The sequence below is a fragment of the Leuresthes tenuis genome, unplaced genomic scaffold (genome assembly GCF_036924035.1).
Source record: "Leuresthes tenuis unplaced genomic scaffold, fLeuTen1.0.hap1 SCAF_21, whole genome shotgun sequence".
Classification (NCBI taxonomy): Eukaryota; Metazoa; Chordata; class Actinopteri; order Atheriniformes; family Atherinopsidae; genus Leuresthes; species Leuresthes tenuis.
The window spans coordinates 23,369,260-23,394,829 of record NW_027325375.1 but is presented as its reverse complement, the minus strand read 5'-3'; the positions used below and the strand labels follow the sequence as shown (position 1 = coordinate 23,394,829).

The window sequence follows — 25,570 nt, the reverse complement described above, 5'->3', positions numbered from 1 at the left end:
TCCATGTGCCCAGAAGTGTGAACACGCACTATATACATGTAAGTTTGCCTCAACAACCCTCCTGTTAATTTTACAGAGTGTTGACATGTCATTAGTGAAGCTATGGCAGCTTTTACATACCATCAGCTACTTCACCAGCTTAAACGTCTCACTGGGGGCATAACACGCTGACTGTTTGTACTACAAAGGAGCAAACCATGTAAACCCTGCCATTTAAAAAAGAAATAAACAGTTATTCAGTACCTTTCACGACAGACATCTAAACATAACCCCATCTGTAGTGAAGACATGCTGTCGGCTAAATAGACCCTTTACAACACAAAGCCAAGCTGATATACCATTAACTTTCATCCATCTAGCCACAGTAATGATACACTACTTTTTTTCCCACTTAGACTGTCATGTAATCTATCTCCTGCGTTCATGCAACAAGCTCCTCCATCTCTCATAGTTTTACATATGATATTCAGCTGCAGTGCCATGGATCACATTAATCTGAATTTTCACTTTCTTCTCACATGCAATAAGGCTGTCTTTCCTACTGCTGTCTCTTTCCCATCTGTGCCACTTAAAATGGTCTGTGTGTGGCCACTGTTGGTTGTTATAAAGGCCTCAGACCAACCCTGCTGTACAGATTGCACACACTGCATATGACCCCTGAAAATGATATTAATAGCCACTGGATCGGGTTGTTTATATGTGAATGGCAGGGAAATTTGCCTTTTCTCCCTTTATTCACATGAGAGCAGGCCTACAAGGACATGTAGTTGACTTTTTCTTTTTGACCTTGTGTTCAATCATAAACAACAAGCACCTGAGCTTGCATGAAATAATGTAAACGTAACAGACTGTGTCTCTTAAGACTGCACACGGAGGAGCCGTGAATTGGTCTTGATGCATAACAGCAATGGTTAATAAGCGGTGATCTGAGAAATTTTGCCTCAGACTCTGCAAAGTCCTGCAACAATACATGGTCTCAGGTTTAGAAGCTCTGCTGAGCACAGAGTTGCTTTGCGCAAATGATAATGTCAGAGTCTTAGTGAGAGTTTTATATATTTAAAGTGTTATTTTGGCAAGCTGGTGTGTTGTCACTGACTAATTATTACATAACACAAAGTACTGTTGAGGGTGATGGGGTGAGTCACTACTGTTCATCAGAGCCATGAATATCTCTACCTAATTACACTAAAAACTATTACAGTAAGTCGAATAGGTGCCATAGGACCCCATAATTGGATCGTCCATTAGTAGACATAATCCGACAACCATTAATGGTTATATAATTCATACATTTTGGTAACAGAAAACCTTGACACCTTATTGGCACTAGATGTCAAGTTTGCCCCCACAGAATTTCATGACAATCAATCCATATGCATTTAATGTAGGTTTGCCTACAATAAGTTGTGGAGAGACTAGCATTTGTCATCTATAAAACAAAAACAAATACATTTATGAAACACCAATTTGTTGATTAATCTTCAAAGGCTAGTTTTAGGGCTGATCCGTGTTCTAAGGCACAACACTAATGAGGACAAAATGCTTTGTTTTATTTCATGTTTTTTTATTTTAATTTAACCTTTTCCTTGTCCTGTTTTCTCTCCAGAAGAACATGACATTAAAGCCCCAGGAGAGCAGAGACAACCAGGCAGGGCCGCTGCACAAGAAAAAGCCAGTCAGGGTCCCCAACGGCTTGAGCCTGGATCCCTGCAAGAACAGTTACCACCACCAGTCATCGGACCAGGAGAACAACCCCCGCCTGGCGCACATACAAGGCAAGAGGAAGAAGAAACACCGCAACAAGAAGCACGCAGTGGTGAGTTGGGAATTCTTTGACTACTGTTGTGCTGCATCTGTGATTGTATGTGGTTTAAACTGCAAATGCCAGTTTTGTCTGAATGTATTTATCTTGTCAATGTGAATATGCTCAAAGCACACATCGGGTCAAAAAATATATCAACCACTTTCTTGGTTTCTTTGTAGAATTTTCATCGAAGAAACTCCCAAACTTCTGAATGCTACTTAACATGTATATAAATGAGTAAAAAACAGACTTTTTCACCCAAGTATCTCAGTCTCATGGGATCTTTGCACATGTTATCTCATGGTCTTAGCTTGAGATAATGATTTCTTGTCTACCTGTCACAGATATTCCCCCAGACAGGATGCTCCAATTCTATAGATTATTTCACTGCGGTTGAGGAATATATATTTTTTTTTTTTTCATAATTTAGAAACAGAGTTTGGATAGTGAAACGATTATCTTAGTCGTAATCTTTAATGATTTATTGACAAAACTTCTGAGACTCCACAAGCTAAGGCCATGCTGAATGGCTGAACTGTTGTTTGCACTGCACAGCGTCCAGCACCAGCACTGCAGCACCCTTTGCACTCTGGAAAGCATTGTTCACCATGTTGAGAGTTAACACTGCTGACTTCACATTCTTCAGTTGAAAATATACTTTAGTCCAAAGCCCCCTAAAAACATAAAGCATATGCACTCTATTTTAGCACGGTCATACACGGTGTCTACATCTGCTTGTACTGTACATGTTGACAATATATACACTAGTATTGATGGCTAGAGATTTGAGCAGACAATTTGAAAGCCTTTAAGCAAACAGTGACAGTTTAACAATAACCCAGTGCAAAAGCAGTCAGTTCAGCTACATTCCCAGCTTAGTCGAGCTAAGAACCAATTCTGTCGACATTTGTGATTGAATCATTGAGACATGAAATTAATTAACTCATAAAGTTTTCCACAAATTAATTTCCATGCAGAAGTATGTTTGCTTTGGTTATAAAGAGACTTTGATCACTCTTTTACATTGAATTTGTGTAGAACTTGAAGATGCGGTCGTGTGCATGCACAGCACACCCATGGTTAGTGCTACATGTATTAGTTAAATGAATTAAGTCACAATAATTCAACAATGTCAAACATAGCTTCTGGGTGATGTGGGTGAACATCAGTGAATGTTTAAACATTTTTTGTGGGTAGCAAGGTGACGAGGTCACTAATGAATATTCCAGGGACCCTGATGCAGTAATTCTCTGGCAGCAAGGGCAACATACCCACGCACACATATGAAAATATGTACTAACTGACCACACAAGCGGAGGCTCTACTTCTTTGGAAGAAGTCTTCTTGAGCTGTGTACTCATGGACACATTTCTATGGGTTCTACAGTGATTTTTGTTGTGTATATTCCTGTATTCTGTCAGAAACCAGCAGGACACAGATGCAGGGTTCTTTCGAAATAAGATACTTTATTAAATAAACCACTTATGGGTCTCCTTAACAGAGAAAAGAAGGGACTGTGAAATACTAATACACTAACCTCAATAACTAGGCTTGAGGCTAGTGTAACTATAAAACTTTATCAAAATCAAAACTCACTCCACTCCAGGAGGAAAACAGAAAGAGCTATAAAAGATTATAAATAAACTCTGCGCACTCCTCTAAAGAGACGGAACAAACAAAGGACGCTCTCCCGGTAACGGAGGCACGAATAAGTAAAAAATAACTCAAAATCACTCCATGAACGGAGGCATTATGTAGACTATACAAGATACAAAAGGCTCTCCTTTAACGGAGGCACTATGAAACTTTACATGAAACCAAAACGCAAACGCTCCTTTAACGGAGATGCTATGAAACTTTAACGAGAACAGAAAATCACTCCTGAACGGAGGAAACCAAACAGGCTATGAACTTAAATGAATCTAGGCTATGACTATGATACAAAACTTTACAAAGGAGCACTCTGAAGGAAGAATGCTCGAATTCAAGGACCGGAATCACAAGACTATGGAACACTTGGAAGGCGAGGATGAAGAACTCTCAAACGATTGTTACAACACACTGGAACAGGATATAGGGAGACGCAGACTATATATACCTGAAGATACCTGAAACGAGAGTGAAGGTTAATATTTCAAAATAAAACGGGAAATGACGAGACAAAACATGATTCAAAACAAAAGAACTCAACGGGTCATTACATATTCTTTATTCAGGTTTCAAGTTAATATTTCTTTAACAAATTTAAATTATGAGATAACTTCACTACCTCTGGTAAATGTAACTCTAATTCAAACCAATATAATCTTATATTTATTCAAGCTTATCATATGGAACAGTTTAGCAGTTGTGGCTACATTTTGTTTGTCCTCTCTGCTGAGTGGATGCTCTTCTAAGCCTTTAGTTAGCAGCTGGGACACCAGATCAGATTTTTACAAAGTCACATGATAGAAACTGCAAAGAGGTCACGTGATGCAGTACAGTATGAGGCACTGTAGCTGTTGCCAGCAGCCTTTGCAGCAGACACAACTAGTGCCTGTGTGTCATGTGTGCCCCTGCTTTGGGTAATGGACAGATGGTACTCCCTGTCATTTTCAAGGTTGTCTTGTACTGCTGTGATGACCACATGTAGGCACGCGTATTCAATACTGTTCATCTGTAGCTTATTTAAATGTGTCTTATGTTTGTGTACATGCAGTTTCCCACAAACAGACTTTACTTTTGTGAGCCACACAGGTGGTGTCTGCCCACAAATGTTGTTCTGTCTGTGTTAACTAGGGACGGTTTAATCAGTCGTGTGCTTCCTTACCTGTAGGCTGGACATGTCTCTATCGACGATTTTCGGGGTCAGTCCACTCCCTCCCCCGTGAGTCTTGTGCGCTGTGTGTTTCCATCGTCTTGGAGTGCAGCTTGTGTTGTCTTCACTTTCTTCTTCGTTGAGGGCTGCTCCAACTAGAACAACCTGGTGGAGATGGGGCACATATAAGCTTTCTGATACCCCAGAGCCTCTCAAACCGCCATCTCATCGGTTACTGGCACAAATGGGTTCCAGTTCTGAGACAGGTGGCTGGGGTTGTGTGTTTCAGTCATGAGTGGCGTTGATGCAGAGGAAAACCTGCTTTCTCTCCTGCCCCAGAGCCCACACGCTTGCATCAAATCTGCAGATGCATTTATGCACATCAGGCTTTTAACACATATTCAATACGTTCACACTCACTGTTTCTCACCTCCTTCACCCACACATGTGCTGATGTACAGAGTATTAACTCTGCACATGTTCTGATATCCCTTCACATACTTCACAGGTGGCTGTGCAACAACACTAATGAGTGAAATGCTAGCCTTTTATTTATCGCCAGTGAGGGCTCTCAAAATTACAGTGGCTCCCTGTAATCTTGGTAAATACCCAAAGTGATTTTAATGATTATGTGACAGATGGTTTTGATAACCTAATGTGTTCGGCTGCTATGCTACTGAAGCCCACACAATTAGACAATTATCTTTCTGAAAAAGTTTTTTTTTTTTTTACCGTTGAGATGCAAATTGACCCATCAACCTCGATGCTCAATAACAGACCAATCTGTCACCCTTTATGACATGTGCATAATTGAACTGAACATCATCTGTGCCTTCCACCTCCCCTTTTAAGAGATTAGTTCTGTGTGATAACTCCGCAGCTCGTTTATCTTCTCCTTGGCTTTGCTCTATAAATAAATGTTAAGGCATTGTCCTCACTCAAGGTTACATTTTAAATGTCAGAGGGCTGTCTCAAGGTTTAATTCACCATTCAGAAATGCTACAGCCTGGAAAGACAGCCTGTTATCAGCACTTTTATTACCTATGACTTAAAGCACAATGAGGGATGGAAAGAGACTAAGATACAAATTTTCTGTTAAGTGTTTTTCCCCTGTTTGTTCCCCTCCCAGCTGAGCTCACAGATTACAGCAACAGTTTTTGATCTTCAGCTCCGACCCAGTGTACTGAACTATGAGATTTTGTAAGCACTGGGCGGGAAAGGGAGAAATGCTGAGAAGCACCTCTGACATATTGTCACAGTGAGGGACAAAAAGAGAGCCCATATAGGGTAAAGTGCCATGGAGAAGGATGAGTGAGGTAGTAACACACAAATTGTGGGAATCTGCAGCTTCTCATTTCTTTTATTAAATATATTATTCTCAGACTATTGTTTTGTTTGTTTGTTTTTCTGGGGGGTGTTGTAATGTTGAGATTTAAAAAAACAGGACACTGACCTTTTATTGTAATAATGCTCTGATCATAATGGATGTTCTGTCTTTGCGAATGGTGCTTTGCTTCCACTTATTTCTGAGAATGAAATATGTTTCTTAGATATTATTATGATTATTATATTAAGAACAACCTGGTCACAAGGAAGATTATAGCAGTGTGTTAAAAGGGAACTCTGCTATTTTTAAACCTAGACCTTATTTTTGGCATGAAATACGTTTATCTACTCACTGTGAACAGTTTGGCAAAAGTTGGCGTCCTTCGGAAGATATTTAGATTAGTCACGATCCATATAACGGAGTGAGCGGGACTTAGATGATGCAGCCTCTAAATAAGGCATTATCTGTCTTTATTTCACCAATACTTTAAGACAAATGAATGAACAAACGTGTACTATAGCTCTGTTAGCTCATAGGTGCTGTTATGTGGCTACTTGTGGCTATAGGAGAGCTAACGGAGGGATTTCTACACAGGCACTCTACTGGGACCACTTAAAAACCCTGTGGTTTTAAAAGTGTTCAGTAGCATAACTGGACTGTGAAGACTTAAAAACAAAACCAGAAGGAAAAACATTTAGTCCTTTACAAAATTTCAAGAACAAATTTCCACATGCTTTGCCCAAGTTGAATGCTCCACTTGCTGGCACTGGAAACTATTTTACTGTAAGGTCACATTTTTGTTACTGATGACATGGATGAAGCTTTTCATCTTTGGAAGATGACGTGTTTTCAGTCATTGGGAGATCAGGTATAATAGAAGTTTTCCAGTACATTTAGTGTATTTGATGTTTTGTCGTTTTTCTGATGTTGTTATGGGGGTCTGTGGCGTATGATGCTTTGTACAGTATCTCTGGTGAACAGAATGGCGTGCTGTGAGACCCATCTGCTCTGTTCTGGAGGAGTGATGAGAGGAGAAGTGAATGTCCGGAGGTGGTGGGGTGACCAACGAGGGCTTAGGTTAGACTTCCCTCCCCGGATCCCCCACGTCTCAGTCCAGCCACCTGCCTGTCTGTCTGCTGGTCTGGCTGTCTGGCTGTCTGCCTTGTTCTTGGCCGGACATTTAGGAGCAGTGATTTATTCTGGACTGGAATCCCTTAGAAGAAGTCGTTTGTTTATACTAAGTGGCTGAGACTCAGAAACTGTGTTTACATTGCAAATTTCCTCACTGAGGGAACAATGGAGGATAATTCTATTCTACTTGATTCTATTCTTTTATTTTGCATTTAAGAGAAGTTGCATATATATAAAGAAATGAATAAACGATTAAAAAAACAAAAAAAACAAGAATCAATTAGTGAATGAAATCTAAGTGTTTTTTTTGCCCAGCTACCAAGTGATTGTTGCAGAGGTCACTGAGCATTGTCAGCCCCGCAGGTGGAAATCATTCGCTAAGAAGTCTTAACCAGGCCAGCCAAACTACCAGAGGGCTCTGGTCTCTGGCCTCAGTTCCCTGAATCATTTCACTAGCTGCATACTTACACTCCACTTGCCCTGATAAAAGAAACCCTTCTTTAAGGGCTGCCAGAGGCTGTATTATCACCAGCATCAGTGTTGTACCTTGATTGAACTTTTGTTTCAACCTGCTGGTGACCACATGTAATGAGATCAAGCTAAAAGCGCTAATGGTGGATCTGTGTGTGTGTGTGTCCGTTTCTGTGTGTGAATATTTGGACAGAATCCCTGATTGTGTAAGAATGGGGGCAAGTTGACATGCTTGTCAATCTGCAGCGAAAATGTAATGTAATGTTCAGCTCTTTCAGCTTTGTGGGTCACCCTTAATAAGCTTATCCTTTAAGCCAATAAGTGATTCGAAGAAAAGCAATGTCCTGATTGTCAGATAAGATGCAGTGCAAGCCTCTGTGGGGATGATAACTGTCAATGTCACAGTGGCGCTTTATACACAAGCGCTTGATTTCATCAAATCCTATCGTGACGGCTTATTTTCTCGTCTTTGTGACACACATGATAACAATCGGTAAACATTTTGGTGCAACTGAGAGCTTGGCAAGCGCCTGTGTAGTTAGTGTAACCGCAGTATGTGTTTTAGCACACCACATAATGTATTCATCGTGACAAAGAAGCAACATTTCAGCTTTCTGTCTTAATGTTTGTAACTCTGATACTGTGTATGTGTGACGCACTAGTGCCACATGAACTGGTCCTTCTGTCTTTGTCCTCTGGAAGTTTTTCTTTGTACTTGCACCTCTCATGCTACAGGCGCTTTGACAGCACATCCGCACCTCACTTAACAGTAACTACATGCTTTCACCCACTCCCTTGGCATCTCTTATGTGTTTATGTTGTCCTTACTTCCAAAAGCCTGTCATGAGCTAAATTTTCTGATGTTGTTTGACAAGTCTAGAAAATGGTTTATTTTTTCTTCTTTATGTCCCTGTTCGTCTGGCATTAGCAATTTCTTTTGAAGTGTCACTTCTCTATGGCAGGACAGTAAGGGGAGGAAGGTGGGGCTGGACTATCTGCTCACATGACTGTTGAACAATAATTTCTTAGAGCAGTGAAAACTCTGTATCTGCTGTTTAAAGACTGACAGCATCGGCCCTCAGAAGGCACTACCCAACCTGATGCCGGGTCTCACTCTTGACAGGCCTCACAATCAGTTCATGAAAAATTAAGTGGCCGTACTTAAAGTGTCAGCCACTTAAAACCCAGGCCCATCTGAGCTGTCATTCAGTGCTGGCCAGTGGGCTGTAAGTGTTTGAAGAAGCTTTTATCATGGCTGTCCAGCTCCTGTCAAATGCAGACCAGCAAAGCACAGCTCAGCTGTCCAGCTTATGTCAAATCCGGTCAGCTACCGTTTATAGCCCATAGTCATCGTGATGAAAGCTGAGAATAGTTCAGGTCCATCTGGATGTGAAAAATGTTTTCCTCTTTTTATTTTTTTTTCCAAAAGGAACAAACACAGTATAAATGTGTTGCTTTTGAGTGGTGCTTCCTCTCCTTTACAATCTCTTCTTTTGAAGATCTCCCATAATGCAAGGGGAAAAGATATAAATTTAAGAAGAAAAAAAAAAGAAACTGAGGGTGATTAATGAGAACTGTCCCCATCTTTCTGTGTATGAAGAGACACTTAAACACCTCTTTCCAAACTGCCCGAATCTTCTCACAGCAACCTGCACAAACAAATACGCTCAGGCGATGACAACGTTGACCAATAGTCCTTTTTGTCCTTTAGATGGATTCTTTTTTTAATTTATTGATGACATATTTGTTTCCCGGAGTGTTCTGAAAATGTTCTGATGATGCCAGCGAGTCATCATTTCCTGTTTCTTTGCCTTAAGGCTCCTGACATGATGAATTTCCAACATCCCAATCTGAATTAGTGACTGCTGTACTTCACTTACTATTTATTTTTATTTACAATTGTTTATTTTTCAAGCAGGATCTATTTTTGATAAATAACTACAGCCTATCCAGAACAACCCTCAAGACATTTCACACATCTTAAATTCTAAATTATCCATAAGCGTGACATTTGTGACAATTTCTGATTCTCGTGAGAACATCCTTTTAAGTTTTGATTACTTTGAGGGCGTCGCTCCTCTTTAAGACAAAAACATATGTACAGCTGTATACTCTTTTGCACATTGTTCTTGTATCTGACTTCACAGCTAAATCATCGTGGGAGGAGACCTGAGTAAAAATAAATGTCTCCAGTCAAAGCATTTCACATTTCAACATCTGTGTGGAAATGTGTCTTTTTACATCAATGATCGTGATCCGAGACACTTAGAAAATGAAATCTTTCAGGTACATCCTGAGAATTGGTTTGTCGACTGAAGTGTAAAATAGGGCTCTGTGTGCTTGACTGAATATTAACTGGGCATAGGCCTTTAGTGATATTTCTTATCGAATCATAAAAACTGAGATGAAGTTTCCGAGACCTAAGTGGTGACAGTTCTAATTTAAACGGGTAGTTAAATTTAATATGGGAGACTGTTTCATCCTCTATATACTGTAGATGTTTTACGTTAAACAGTAGTGTGGCCTCTTGTTAATTTATCTTTATATTTTAATGGCAGCCGATGTAATTTTGATTTGGTATTTGTGTATATTTGTTGAAAGACTGAAGGCAGCTGTAACTTGGGATATAAAACAAGATGTTCACTAACATGGCTGAGTCTCCTTATGCAAGATTCTGAACCTCAAGTTCAAGCCATCAGTATGTGTATGTGACTCATGTGATTGAAAATTATTTTGGATCAAAGTAATGTCCAAATGTTTATTAAAAATAAATAAATAAATGATAAAAAAAAACACTGTCCGCTTCAAATATAGTTGAATAAATTATTAAAATGATTGAAGAGAATCTGTGTAATCAATCTGGTATTGAGTGAAAACAGTGTAATCAACCATGAAATGACTGTATTGTAATACTCCAAAGCATAGTAAAAAGCCTTGTTTTTGCCTCAAACAGGGTCACATTGCAACAAGTCCTCCAATCAAAATGACCATATAGTTCACAACCTTAAATACAACCCCTGAAATCATCCTGTAGAAGACTGACCTGGAAAACAGCAGGTAGTAAATACGATTGTGTGTGCTGCCACATGAGAGCAGATTACTTTTTTTTTTTTCTTTCTTTCCACAAAATTGTCTAAAGGCGACAGGAACGGCGGTTTGATGGTGTGGTACCATGGAGCGCTTTCAATCTGTCACACGCCCATGACGCCCATGAGTTCAGAACCAACATATGACAACAATTTTGGTTTTTTTTTGTTTGACTTATGTTAATTTGATAACACTTTTGTCACTTTCTGGTTGAGTTTAAGCCATAACTTAATCGGTTTATTATAAATCTAAACTCATTTATTAGTGAGAAACTAAGATAAATGAATTTTACAACCAGACTGTCACCCTCATGTACGCCTTTTTTTTCTTTCTTTTTTTACCACTCACATGCAGTCCATTTTGTTACCTGTTGGGGATCTCGAACCAGGATATCTGTTGGCTGACAAACATTGACATCATCTTTAGCGGGTGCCATTTTGTGTTCACACATGATTTGTGTCTTAAGTTTACAGATTCAAGAATTGAGATGACAAGATGCACACCATGTAGTTTTTCAAAATTGTTTGTGGAGCTGGGCAGCAGACGGTTGGGCTGATAATAGTCTTTTCCGCCAAATGATTTTGGGCAGATGAAGCACTCGAGAGCAGCAGTCTTAATCAAATTCAAGAACTCGGTTTCCTCGGCTTTTTTAAAAAAATTTTTTACTCGAGTCATTGAATGGCCCATCATAGGAATATGGCAGACCACCAAGCTGAAATAATCTACTATTGTCCTTGTAATGGTCCACAGGGTAATCTGCTGAATGTAGCAGCTGATGTTCCAGAAAGTCAGCCTCAGTCTGTAAACAAACCATCGTGTGTGTGAACTAATACGAAATGATGTCTGTGTCCGTGAATATGTCAACCGGCAAGTTGCCCCGGATGGAAATTGCTCAGTAAGGAAAAAGGGCTTCCTAGGTGGTTAATTTCTGATTTAAATTGTGACGTAGCAATCTGAGCAAGTAGCAGAATTGCATCTTGTTGTTTTTCAGGAGTTACAGGAAGATGATGCCCGATGTGTACATTTCAGCCATATCTTGATGCACAATGTAACGGACCACATGAGGTGTAGACAAACACAAAACCTACACACACGCCATTCCATTTTACATATGCTCAGTAATTAACGCTAACTTTGGGATACAAATGCATTTTAATAAGGTGCATAATTGCCTACACCCATTTCCATTGCCCTGTGAAACAGCTTCCACTCTGCAAAAGCAGTTTCTCTATACATTTCAATTAAGCTTATCCTGGATTTCAGCTGAGCAAAGAAAATAGTTCCATATGTCTTTTACCGTGTGTGTGTCCACATGGATGGTGGCTGGCTGGCGGGAACTGTGGTTGTTTTTTTTTTGGTACTTCTCTGTCCCATCTTGCCTTTGCTGCACTTTGTGGCCCCTTGTAAAAGAGGAAGTTAAGAAACAGGTGCTGGTTGGGTGAATGGGAGTATTTATGAGAGCATCAAACGCTCTTGGAGTGAAATGCAACTCTTGACTGTGAAAGTACTTTAAGATAAAGATGTATTTGGAGCTGGTCTTCACCCACCATGTTACCTGCACAGCTGCTTTGTTCTAGTCCAGCTTTATCCAAGTCCCTCCTGTCAGCCTGACTTTGCCTGAATGGTGACAGAGATGTTACTCTGGTTAACACAAGCTTATGTCCAAGTGTTGAAATAAACTCAGAGGTGAGAGCCATAGGGAGCTGACCTCCTTTCCGAGTGTTGTTTCTCATGTTATGGTGGATCTGACTAAGGTGGAGAGTTAGTTGTCATCCAGTGGGAAGTATGTTGATGGTTTGATCCACAGCCCCTACACATGTTTAAGTGTCCTTGGACAGATAACTTTGGCAAGAATAAAGCAGTGCAAATAGATTACACGAGGCACTTAATTCACATAAACATAATGTTTATGTGAATAATTGGTTGAGAAACCGATTGTAAAGTGCCTTGTGAAACCTAGATAAGGTTAAAAGGTTGCTTCATAAATCTGAACCACTTACCATAGGTTCTCCTGGGGACAGTCTTCTATCACCACCTCTATTCCAGCCTCAATAATGTTAAATGATGTCATTGGGTTAACAGGACAAAAAGCTTCAAGTTGCTTAAACATAGGATATAGACTTATGAGTTAAGTTTGATTACCCCAAAAACATATTTTTATGAGCTGATGTTATTGGTGGACTTTTATACACTACCATTTTGATGGTTTAAGCTACATTAACACATCCTGTCAAACAGTTCACCAGGAATATACAACAATTGAAAATCCATAAAACAAATAACCTCTTAACAGGGTAAGTGTCCTTGGGATTGGATACATATGGACTGGATAAGATCTTTTAAAAAGCTGGACGTGCAAACGGATTGTTTCCGCTGTAATCACCAGATCATCTTTACGTGCGTCTTTCAAGTAAAAAGTGAAGGCAGCTATTTGGATGAAAAGATATTGTCACTTCTGAACAGAAAAGAAAAACAAAACCTCATTTAGCTTTTTACATCACCATGTGGTCTTCAATATACAATAAACAGAAAAAATAACCAGTAGGCACAAATCAGCGGAGAGCATTTGAATTAAGCTTTGTTTTGATCAAAATTTTGGCTCTTGCTTGATTCCAGGCGGTTAAGCAGTTATGTATATTAAACTGATGGTAGAGCTGGTATCTGAGAGAAATAACATCATTCACAGCCAGAAATGCTCTTTGATTCACATCGTTGAAGTACAACTTTGTACAGAAACCATTAAAGCTGTGCGAGCGCCTCCTATTTAATGTAGTTACATGAGAGTGATTAGTTCGAAACTTTGTATAAGTGATCCTTTTTTCTTCAACAAATCATTAATAGTCATAACATCTTTAATAAATCTGGCATTCATGTTCCCTTCATCATTTTGCAGCTCCTTTACAAAGGAGCTCACAGAAACTGTTTCTCTTCCTAATTACCTCCTCTACCCAAAACCTCTTAAATGTGTGACAAGGCTCATATAACTCCTAAAGTTGGAAAATGGGCTCATGATGATGTCGGCAAAAGTAGTGCTTTATCACAGAAATGAGAGCAAGGCTTTAATGACTATCCTAAGCAATGGCTACAGGGAGGAGGAATGTCTGAAAGCTCGTATTTGTGTTGAGTCATGGCTGGAGAAATTTTTGCTTTTCATTAATCCACTTTCCCTGATTTGGGGAAAAATAAAATCGGTATCTCTTTATTCATTTCTGCCCCATTTCCCTTCTTCTTTAACACAACAGAACATATCATTTCACCCCCCACCCCCTATTGAAGTTTAGTTATTTCCTGTGAATTGTGCCGGATTTTTGATTACTCTCAGTCCAGTGGGGAAGTAAATGGACATAGCTCAGTGAAATTGTGTGTAATAATTGGGGATAATGTTCCCAGGATGTTTGCTATGCTGCGTTTAAGAAGGGTTCTGCCATGACTATTGTGTGTAATTATAGTACGTCATCTCCCAGTTAATTGTGTGTAATGTCGTTGTAATTTGCCCCATCATGTGCAACATGCCCTGTGCTACAGCAAGATGTCTGACAGTTTCAGAATCCCTTCCAGATTCATATCAACAAATGTTGTGTTTAAATAAATGAATGAAGGTTTAATCCACCTGGTTTCTTTCATAGAAATCAGGCAACATAAATCTGTTGTGATTTAAGGACCAGCATTATTGCACACTGCATTTAGAATGGGACTAAATTTGTCTGGACTTGCTAGATGTTTTCTGGCTCTTCTGTTTGTTTAGCCTCAGTCCAACTGAATCCCTCAAATACACATACACACACGTGCATGCACACACACACTTAAACTGATAAATGGGTGTAGAGAAAGCAAACATCTATAGAAGAGAGCTGCCTGGATCTTTCATTTCAAACGGCTTCTACTTTAAATTGTGCTATCAGCTCTCGAGCCATAGCTGGGAATAGTAAAGAGAGAGGGTTCTGTTTTGCATAAAGTTTGCATGTAAAAACTGAGTGCTGGTTCCAGGGATGAACACATCCTGTTGTCAGTGTAAGTTCTGGTCCATTACTACCCAAAATACCAACTTGGGTGTCATGAAAACCTAAATTAACGGTCTAATGTGAGCTGTTGTAATAGCAACGTATATTAGATAACAAATGTGCTATGTGAATATTCAGACAGACACTGCAGGTTTTAACACCTCACATGATAAATTTGTTTCAGAATCAATATGCAAAGTCATAAATGTAGTTGAAACCTAAAAGAAAACGGGTGGAACCAGTATTGTCAGACTCAGGAAAGTAGAAAGCTGACTGTGCTGAATAACCAATCCATCGGTTTGAAGATGTGGGATGTTTATGTTGCTTCCGAAGAGACTCTCTACATGGCCACAAACAACTACAGATGTCAGACAACACATACAAACATGAAATGAATTGCTATCATTTTTAAACACTGCAATAGTTAGATTTACAGCAGATGCATAGAGCAGTGTGTCAACTGACACAAAAAAGTTATCATTAAGTCATTATTAATGGCATGTTGACATTGGGGTTAAGTGGTTCCAACAGAAATGCACATATCTTATCGAGCCATTTAAGTAGCAAGTACACAAGAGAACTGCAGTTTTGGAAGAAAGCCATATCCCCTGTCTCCTTACTGTAGATAAGACATATCGGTTTATCCAGAACACTGAAAATGAGTGTTATGTGCAGCATTTAATCTGCATGTACATTATACATAAAACTCTTCCTCTGAATATCTGACAATTGCTTATGTGTGAAACACTGCTGAACACCTTTCACGTGTTTTTATTAACTGAGCTGCTGCTCAGACGAGCGGGAACTCCAGTTTGGGAACTAATGTTTACAAATCTACAAAGGAATGAAGTTTCATTCTAAGATATTGACTTACTGCGCTGCATTTCACTCGAGTGATGACCATAGCGCCATGGCAACAGCCGCTTGGTAAAAAAAGACAGACTAACAGGCCCAGAGGCTTTTGTTTTTCTCTGTATACTGTTCTGATTTCATGGTGGAGTTGAACAAGCTGTTATTGTATGGAGAGTTAAGCCAGATATGAGAGCTTGACTTCTGCCAGATAGCATCGGATCACATTCTTTTTCATTTCATTAGTTGCACTGAAAATGCAAACATCCTGCAGTAAATTGTGATTTTCAGGTTTTTTCACAGCTCGTTACATGTTGACAACTGTCTGTGTGAACTGTGGCCTCACTTGAATCCAGACATATCTCAAGTGGGTAGGGTATAGGAATTATTGTCCCTTGACCTGGAGCTCTGTCTTAACTGCCCCCTTTTACTCTTTATCACACAAGTCTGTCAGAAACAGATCTGTTTAGATGCCCCCCCCCAACCTCGCACACAGGCAGGGATCCAGGGCATTTAGTATGGTATTGATCCTTTAACCTTACACACCACTGAATAGGAACAAAGGAAGCTCCAGAACAAAGGTTGCAGTGTACTGTCAGAAAAGCTGGATGTAGTTCAGAAAAAGGGAAAAAAGAAAAATGACAAAGCTTCAGGGTCTTGCATTACGAAAGTCGATCAAATTAAACTGTTGTACACCAAATGAAAATATCAAGGAAGTTTATACCTCTGTTAAATGCTAACTGTAGATTCATCTACAGTAAACTATAGAAGGAAAGCCGGTGAGGACTGTTTACTGTCAGTTATCACAGATGAGCAGATGGAGACAGTTTCTCCATGGAACCCGCAGGGAAGGCCAGACTTCCCTCTTCTTCCCTCTCCCTGTCCTGTTGACAGTGCCAGCTCTTTGCCACTGTAGGCTGAGGAGGTGGCAGTCTCATACCAGTTTTCCTGTCACTCCAGGGCAGGAAGGGAGAAAGAACCATCTGTGATTTACCCTCATTCTAATCCTCATGTGCACCAGGAAGAAAGGTGAAGGAGAAATGTTTAAACTCATCTAAAACATTGTATATCCAAGTGCTTCCCATATCACTGCTGGAAGAGAGTTGGGGAAAAAAATTGAACTGACTTTGCATCAGATTCCTCAAAGTACTGTAATACCTCCAAGAATTGGTTCACATACAACCATTACCAAAGCATTCATAGACTGAGAGGTTAGAGAAATCATGAAAACGTTTTTTTTTCTCTGCGGAAGCCCCATAAGTTACCTTGACATGAAGTTTCCACTAAATGAGATGGGTTCCCTGGAATAAAAACAACACGTCTAGACCGTGTCTCTTCCCAGACAGCTTTCACTGGCTGTCAGGAAACATGGAATCATTTTATCCAGAACAATAAAAGACCACAGAAAACCAACAATGAGTCCTCTCTCCTCCTTCATCTTGTATGTTTTTTTAAATCTCTAAACTTGACTTGAAATTGTGGAATGTGTTACATGTGGGGGTGTTTTTTTGTGATGCGCTGGCACCCTCTGCTGCTAGCTAAGGAGAATGCCGAGGGACTCCTGTTTTTTCAATTTTTGGGGGGGAGAAATCCCATTAAAGATGTGCTTCTTTTCCCTCTAAAGCTATCCTTTACTATCTGGTGTGCAGTATGCGATATTTTAAGTAGTTTCTCTAAATTCTGTAGCCTATATTTTATCTCTGTATAGTTGATATTTTTGTAGCTCTACAGGGCAACTATTTAGTCAGCAGTATGAAGAATATGTTCATTGTTTTCTACATTTATTGGGGGGGGGTACCTGTTTCCCACAAATGGACATTTTAAAGGCCACAATTACAGGAAAATACGCTTTCTTATCGAGTGCCAGATTTTTGCCCCACAACTTATTGAGTCTCTTTGTCCCTCGTTTAATACAGCATTGGATATACTGGTACACAGTCTTACACATTTTCTGTCTCTTACTTCTTTATTATAGTGTATATTGGACCCATTTTGCTGTGATATTGGGTCATACAGGTGAGCCAGTTGGCAATAATGAAACCAAAGTAAGTGGAGCTTATTATACCGCAGGACATTTGAGCTATGCAAGTTTCTCCCAACTCAACAGTCATTTCTCTAGAAGAAAGTATGCCGCTCTGCAGGGGCTGACTTGCAGAGACACAACCTTGTTACCTTGTTAGGGTTGTGCACCGTTCTATGGTACGTGTTGCAGAAGCTGAATCTTCTGTGTGAAACTCACCTCCTGTGTCTGAATGTCACTTTGTTGCTGAGCCTAATGAGGAAAAAAGTTTCAGTGGAAATCTTAATTCTTTTCTGTGGACTTCTGATATGATGTACAGACTCTGAACAGATGCTGGAATGAAGTGTATTCTTGAGAATCATGTCGCAGAAAGTTGAGCATTTCAGAAAAGATCGAAGATGGGGATTTCCTTGGACGTTGTTTTTTGATGCCCTTATTTGTTTAATGCATACGGTTTAACCACTAAATCAGAGCAACATGTAGTAGATTTACATGCAAGTGCAAAAGTTTCCAGTTAATTTTTGGTCTTTGATGGCTGTGGTCTTAACAATATGGACTAAAAACTGAGCTATATCTGTATGAAATCAATAAGGGGAAAAAATAAGGGTAAAAAAAAATGTAATGATAAATCAAAAACTTGCAGGACCCTCCCTGAGGCCAGCCCTCGGCTCTGGTTGTGTGTTTGATGTATGACTGCAGAGGTGTTGTGTGCAAGCGCCAGTGTGTGTGGTCTGTCGCTGCCAATGTTGTTTGTTTGCACTGTTAATATCATCACACTGCTGGATATTTGACTTTCTGACAAAGAGTTGGGGAAGATGGATATAAAACGTTGCCCAAGCATCTACTGGAGAGGCCTCTTTACCTCCACCATGCTCCACCTCACGGTGTAAACGCAGCCGGCGCCGGGGTAAACTGGTGCAGTCTTTTTGGCTCACCTTTCTACGGGTTCATTGAGGCAGTATAGAGCGATTTGTCGCCTTCTAATTTCTCGCCACCTGCTGGACCCTGTTGACACCTGGCTGGTAGCTGTCGTAAGTCCAGATGAGATGCTCCAGTCCTGTGGTGTTATACCTCCTCCCATCCTGTCTTAGAGACTGTGGCTCCATTTAAAAACCAGGCTGCCTAAAACTAAAGCTGAACCCTGGCTGAATGACACAACTTGTGCTGTCAGGACAAAATACAGGTGTCAAAAAGGACAAAATACAGGTGTCATTTCCAATCACAACGAGCGCAGTTATCAGACAAACTATAAAAATGGCAAATTGTTGAAGACTACTGACTTAGTTCTTTCAGCCCTGTAGAGTATGGAGGCCTCACCTGCTGGTTGTGAAAACTTTCTTTTTATTGATAAAGTCACTTCCACCAGGGGCTTAATCTCACCTTCGGCTTATGACCCCTCTGTCCCCGTCACCAGCTCTGCTGTGTTTGAGCCTGTAACTGTCCTTTTTACATGAGATTGCTGGTCTTTTGAAGCCCTCAGGTTAGGGTCCAATCTAGATTATTTAAAGAGGTTTTTTTTTTCCCACTGTGGGGCCATCTGTTCTGGCAGTTGTTAATCGCAGTCGGTGTTGTCCCAGGGAATTTTAAACATGTACAGTACAGCCTGTGATTAAAAAAAACCTGATCTGCATCCTGCTCATCTTGCCAACTGCAGGCCAATCTCCAAACTACCTTTTCTATCAAAAGTCCTTGGGAATTCTTCTCGATTAATGGAAGAGAACAATATTCTTGAGATATTCTCGAGATTTGTTTTTACAACACTGAATTAGCTCTTTTAATAAGGATATATTTGTAGCTACTATTAGCTACTCTGGTGGATTGGATATTTTCCTCTAATACGCAGCTGGTTGCACAGCCCTGGAACACAAATGTACATTAGGCATTGAAACGTTGAATTGTCTTATCCTGGAGAATGTTTATATCACAAAGTACTGATAGTACTGTAGTTTTTATTGATTAAAAAAAAAAAAACATTGAGGGAAGATAATAATAATACTAAAAGTTTTGAGAGCTATGTAAAATATTAACCTAGTGTCATCATATTATGACATAATTTTGGTAAAAAAAATAAAAAAACAAAATGTTTTGATGAATTTTCAGCTTTGATTACGACTTTACCTGCGAGCTAAATCTGAATTTTAAAATTTAATTAAACTACTTTAAATCTCTCAGGTCCAGAAGCTGCACAAACTCATTATGAGTGGAATTTGCAGAAAGTGAAGTGTCCTTACAGGCCGTTGTTATGAATTAATTTATTTAGTCAATAGGCCGATTTCATATAGCATCATGTTTCAATACACAGTATTCAACTTCTGTGCTGGAACCCACGTAGAGATGCAAGAAAATTACACATAACCCTCACACTTACAAGGGTTAAAAGCAACCATCATTATCTTTGAAATACAGACTCGTCTCTGCACAAAAGGTGAGGTTTACACCGATCAATATGGCAGTTCTAATAGAATCTCTCTTTATTCCTTTTAACTGTGCTTTAGATCACTTTGATAACCCTCCCCCTAGGCTGCTGTTAACCTTGATTCAAGTGTCTTTGGTGCATTCCTATCTCTTTGAGCTGACCTGCATTAAGAGCTGGAGTGGAAATGGCTGCTTTTATGCCTCTACACTGCTTCTGCTGCACTCTGACTCGCCTCCAGCTACACAATACACTTCAACACCAGACTATCAGAGAAAATGGTTGAGAGATGCAAGCACAGGAGAGGGTGTAAAGTGTATGAGGTAACATACCAAGTGAACATAACATGTATGCATCTGTGTTATGTTTTTAAGTGAGCATTGTAAGAACAGCCTGAGTCCGAGGCCAGCATATCTTTATCTTCTTCTCCCTGTACATCCCCAACCTCCCGTGATGAATTTCCCCTATCAATGCGACACATGTAGTTCACAGGTCACAATTATTAGTTAATGCTCTCCACCCCTTACAAAGAGGTGTGGCCCAGCGCTCACTGATCCACACAGTCAGTGATGTTTTTAAAGGTTTTTAAAGGAGCCACTCCTGTAGAAGAAAGCAAGTGTGGAGGTTGTATTAATGGAGAGTGTCCTCTCCGTGCTTAAAGATCATAAGTGTTATTGCTCAGAAGTCATTAATGGTGCTTTGCCAACTTATCCTCTGGCCTGGAAGAGAAAGATGGTGAGAGGTCCACAAAGTAGATCAGTCAGCCACAGTGGGTCAAGACCAGATAGACAAGTACTCTTTTATTGATGTTACTGTGGCTCACTAACTATTTAACTATTTTTATTTTTTTTTCTTAGCATAGTAGCCCTGTAACACGATCTCTGTTTGTAAAAACATTAATGAAATCCCAGCTCAGCCATTGTAAATGTCGGTCACAATTCTAAAATCAGACACCGATGGGTTAACATGTAGTTTATTAGCCACATTTGAGTCATTATTAATTAACACCCAATCTGAGAACAGAACCAGAAAATGCTTAAATGGCAACCTTTATTTGGACTTCACCTGTAATAAAATTAGCAGAATTCGGCCTCCTTTATTGGAATTTCCCATGAATGACAAGATCAGGAAGTGATGTACTACATACTGAAACAGCCAAGTTCCCAGCCTGTACATGGAATAGGGCTTCACATGTAATCACACCAGTGGAGTTGGGAGATTTATCTTCACCAGATTGATTCTTGTGAAGGGCCAAGTTGAAGAGCCTGAACAGAAAGTGTTAGGGGGCTGTGCAGGACCTCTCAGAACAGGAGTTATTGGACTAAACGCTGCATTGATTTTGTGACAGACCAGAACTGAGGGAGAGCTCAAGATTACCACCAACACACTCGCCTCTTCAGTGACCATTTTACACAAGGTAGTGTCACAGCATTTACCAGGAAAAACTAAAATGAACAGATTACTTTCAGCTGTAAATGCATGTAAGTGGCCCTATGTGGCTCTTAAAGAAAACACACGCAAAAAAATGATCTAACTTCTATACGAACTATCATTGCTATGGCCCAAGAAGTGTTGTCATAATGCTGATCTCATGAATCATGAGAATTCAGCTGCCTTTCTAGTTGGATGAGGAGCTTCCATATGCTCTGTTGCTGTTTACTTTGAGAATACAAAGGAATTATTAAAGAGTAACTACAGACATAACAAACACTGTCCATTATCATTATGTTTCCCTGTGTAATTATTTATCTTATGGGTAAAATAATACACACAGTATTTGTAGGCGATGAGGTGTCAAAAGGCTCCAAGTCCAGCTCACCAACTATATAATCATCTTTATTGGTAAATGAATAATTGCACGATTAAGGACCCTCATGCTCTGTGTGTCTTGACAGTGCAGTAGGTCACTGTGAGCACAGAGAAATCTCTCTGGGATTGTTTGCCAGTTCATAACTCAACCCACCCACGCAAGCGTCTAATTATAATATTGCGTTTTTATTCTCTGCTCCAGTAGATTTGTTCAACAGCTTGCGCCTAATTTCCCTCAGTATTTCTGTTTGGCCTTTTATACACACAGTTTAGAGCTGGGTCGCGTTCCAGTTCAGTGTTCGATTGTTGGTTGTTGCTTTATATCAGGAGATGAACATGTTTTACAGTTTTCAGCACGTCCATTTTAAAGAAATCACGTGCCTGATGAACACCTGAAGTCGGTATATGTGATCAGTTTTTCCCCCAACAGGTGTTGATGACTATTTCATGTGGGCATACAGCACCTTGTGGATTAGCTGTAGCCGATCCAAACCCACACGCTTCATTTCCTGTCACCATTCAGTGTTCGCAGCTTGCTCACGGCTTTAATTATTTAAAAATAAAGCTCAAAATAGCATCTATGGAAGGAATAGCTGATATATGCACTTGGTATATGTTATAACAAATGTTTGACCAGACTTTTTTTTAGCTTCTTTAAAAAATAAATAAAAAGAATAATTAGTATCAGGGTTTTATCTTGATAGATGGGATAGTTTTGTTTTTTTCTAAAAACACAGAGGCGTACTTGAAGTATGGTTCTATCGGTTGATTACGGGTGTCGTATTGATATGTAAGCAGTCATATGTAACTTTCAGCGTGTCAAAGGTTGGCAGCTGACAAACACAAAGGCCAGACTTCTGCTTGGAGCACGGATCCTTAGTTGGTTGTTTACTCCCACCATCAGAAGTGTTGTCTTTGTGTTTTCGCCTTCACTTCCTAACAATCCTGCATAGAGCTTCTTTTCTTGTGAACACTAGAAAGATGCTGGAAATGTATCTTCAGTATTTTTTTGGCTACCAGCAGGGTTCTTCCTCTTTTCCCCTTTTTTTTTTAAAGAATTCCTTCCTTAGTCCCTTTTTCTGATAATCGTTGGCGTTTATTCATGGTACAGGTTCATGAGGTTTGGAAACCCAGTCTGGTATTTGTCAGTCCAGCTGCTGGTCAGCCCAGACGCTACTTCCAGCCAGCCAACCTGTAACTGAACATTTGACTTACAGCCTCCCTGCACACCACTAACCCCCCGTCCCTTACTTCTCATGTCTGTGAGCAATTAGTCTGTGTTTATCGTAGTTTCCTGTTTGCATTTGATCTTTACGCCAAGCAGTCCGGGGACAGCTGGGTTTGTAAGTTACTTCCCTTACAGAAGACAGGAGAAGGGGGAATGCGTGCAAAGGCATTTAGAAGCGGAGTTGAGTTGATACATCATGGTGCTGGCATTGGCTCATGCATCTGAAAGTCATTGTAACATGGAGCATTTCTCTTCCTTATTCTATTCCCTGTTCTCTCTGGAGCCCATTATCCCCCTTCCCCAACCAGACCCCTGTCCAAATGACCTGCTGACTTGTGTTTGGAAATGAGTTCCAAATGAAATCCTGGCTCAGGATTCAGACAGACTGCATGTTTGTGTGTGTTGAATGCAAGTGTCTAAGTCTGTCTTTGCTGTGTGGTTTTTGCATGCTGGTGTCCACCTGCAGTTATTCCTATAAGTCATGGTTATGTGTACACACTAAACAAGGCATTAACAAACTGGATCCTTGCATTATCATGGACTGTAAAGATTTTGATTTAAAACGTATTTCTATGTTCATTGTGGTGTCAAAACTGGTATGTTGTCTTTCTTTTAATTTCTTACTGTATGCTTTGTTCTCACTGTAGTAATTCTTGTTTACATTCCCTGACAGTGAGCACATGATTGTGTAGTTATTTTAAAGGCATCAGTCATTTTTTCCCTTGCTAAACCATGAACAAAGGGAGTTTACGTAAACTACAGTATGTGTATTTTTTTTCATTAATAAAAAAACCTATGTTTAATCTTCTGTCAGTTACTGAAGAACTGTCCCAAAAGGAGGGCATTCAAGTAATTACTGCACCTCATTTACACAAGTTGCCTCACTGCATTAGAGCAAAAGTTATTTGTACCAAGGTAGCATGGTGCTATAATGCTTAATCAGAAGGCTAACCTGATTTCCTGACTCTAGCCAAGATGGGATTCTTGTAATATCTCGCCATCAAAGACACTTATCTTCAGCTCTAATATGTGTGCGGAGAGCAGGAAATGGCCTTTGTGTTGCTGGTCTATACAGCCTGGGGAGAGGAAGAGAGGAGACATGCAATGTGTAGTGTCATGTCAGGCCACTGCCTTTACAGTAATACAGAAAGGACAAGATATTAAAGAAAGGAGGTCCAAACCTAGCAAACAGCCAATTATTGTAACTCTGTCCCTCTTTTACCATTTCCCCCTCTTAGAGGTGAAGTAGGGGTAAGCAAACTAATAAGTTAAGCTCTTTCCTCTTGTCACTTTTTTTCTTTTTTTACCTTACATTTGATTTTGTAAGGGGTCTGTTTTACATTTAGCACAAAGAACTGTTTTAGGGCCTTTAAGTCTTAAAGATTAAAGCAAACTCTGAGAGCATTCAAGAAAGTGGAGTGTGTTTTGCAGGGTGGGGGGTTCCATGTTTTCCATTCATATTCACTCTTTTTTTATTTTTTCTCATGCCAGCATGTTTAATGGAAGATTGGAGCACGGCTGTGAAATTGTATCTCTTGGGGGTTGGACATCTGGAATGCTGTAGCTGGAAGAGAAGGAAGAGGCAAATACACAAACACAAAGACTGACTTGATTTCACATGCCCTCATCTTCATGCACTAGGGCATACTTCAGTAAGCATGCACAGCCATCGCTGTCAAGTTTGCAGACACAGTCATGTCCACACTAAACACACAATCTCATTTAGGTCTGTCTTAACCCCCAGGAGATACACCAGTGGTGCAGCGGCTGTGCAGTTAGGCAGCCTCAGGCCCCCTACAGGCTTCTTAGGCAGCTTCTCAGTTTGGCACTGTGGGAGAATGGTATTCAACAGGGGAGAAGTCAAACAGAGACATATTGTCAAACCACTGGCGCAGAAACGTGTCCAGTTTATTCCCTCTCCCTTTGTGCTGGCTGGTGGATACAGTGCCTCTTAACTTAGTGTGATTCCGCTCTGCTGCCCCAAAAATGGTTTGGATATGATGTCTTCTGTAATCTGTGTTAAAATAGAGATCCAAATGAACTTAAAACTTGTAGTTGCCTGTAATTATACAATATAGCTCAAAAAGAGCACTAATATAGTCTCTGTGTAATGTATAAATGCATTCTAGGCAAACGATTGATCCCCTGAAGTACTTTGTTCCATTTTATTTATTTATTTTTTTCCCTTCTTCAATTTTGGCCCTCTAAGCTCTTGAAACTCTTCTGTCTGGGCACAGCAATGGCCGTGGGGGACATGGCCAGGCGTAGGCATGTGTGTGGGAAGTGAACAGCTAGGCAGGCTGTCACTTAGCATTACAGCGCTACAGGCTCCCCGTGGGTGACATGAGGAGAGTGGAAAGTGATAAGACGAAGAGAAAGACGACTACGGAGTAGAAGGCAAGAGTGAAGCAAACCAAATAACAGCAGCCCACACACCAAAACACACACCCAGCCCCTAGCAACACCAAGCCAAGGAAACCTGCTGTTTGTTTTTCTTTTGATTAGACCAACCACTGAGGGTAAGCCCACCTGACAAGACTTGACTGCAGGCCTCTGAAAAGAAAATCCAAAAACAACATGCTAGGAGGAAGGGGTTAAAGACTCCCGGGTAGAGGAGACAAAAATAGTCTGTA

General features: G+C 40.1%; 1 protein-coding gene across 6 annotated transcripts in view; it reads left to right on the top strand.

Moving 5' to 3' along the window:
- The window catches only part of auts2a (activator of transcription and developmental regulator AUTS2 a), a 278,438-nt gene that overhangs the window by 61,100 nt on the left and 191,768 nt on the right, over positions 1 to 25,570 (top strand). For all 6 annotated transcript variants that reach the window (XM_072374256.1, XM_072374254.1, XM_072374257.1 and 3 more), the window contains exon 3: positions 1,607 to 1,816. In XM_072374256.1, coding sequence (XP_072230357.1) covers positions 1,607 to 1,816 — 210 coding nt within the window. The remainder of the gene's footprint in view (positions 1 to 1,606; positions 1,817 to 25,570) is intronic.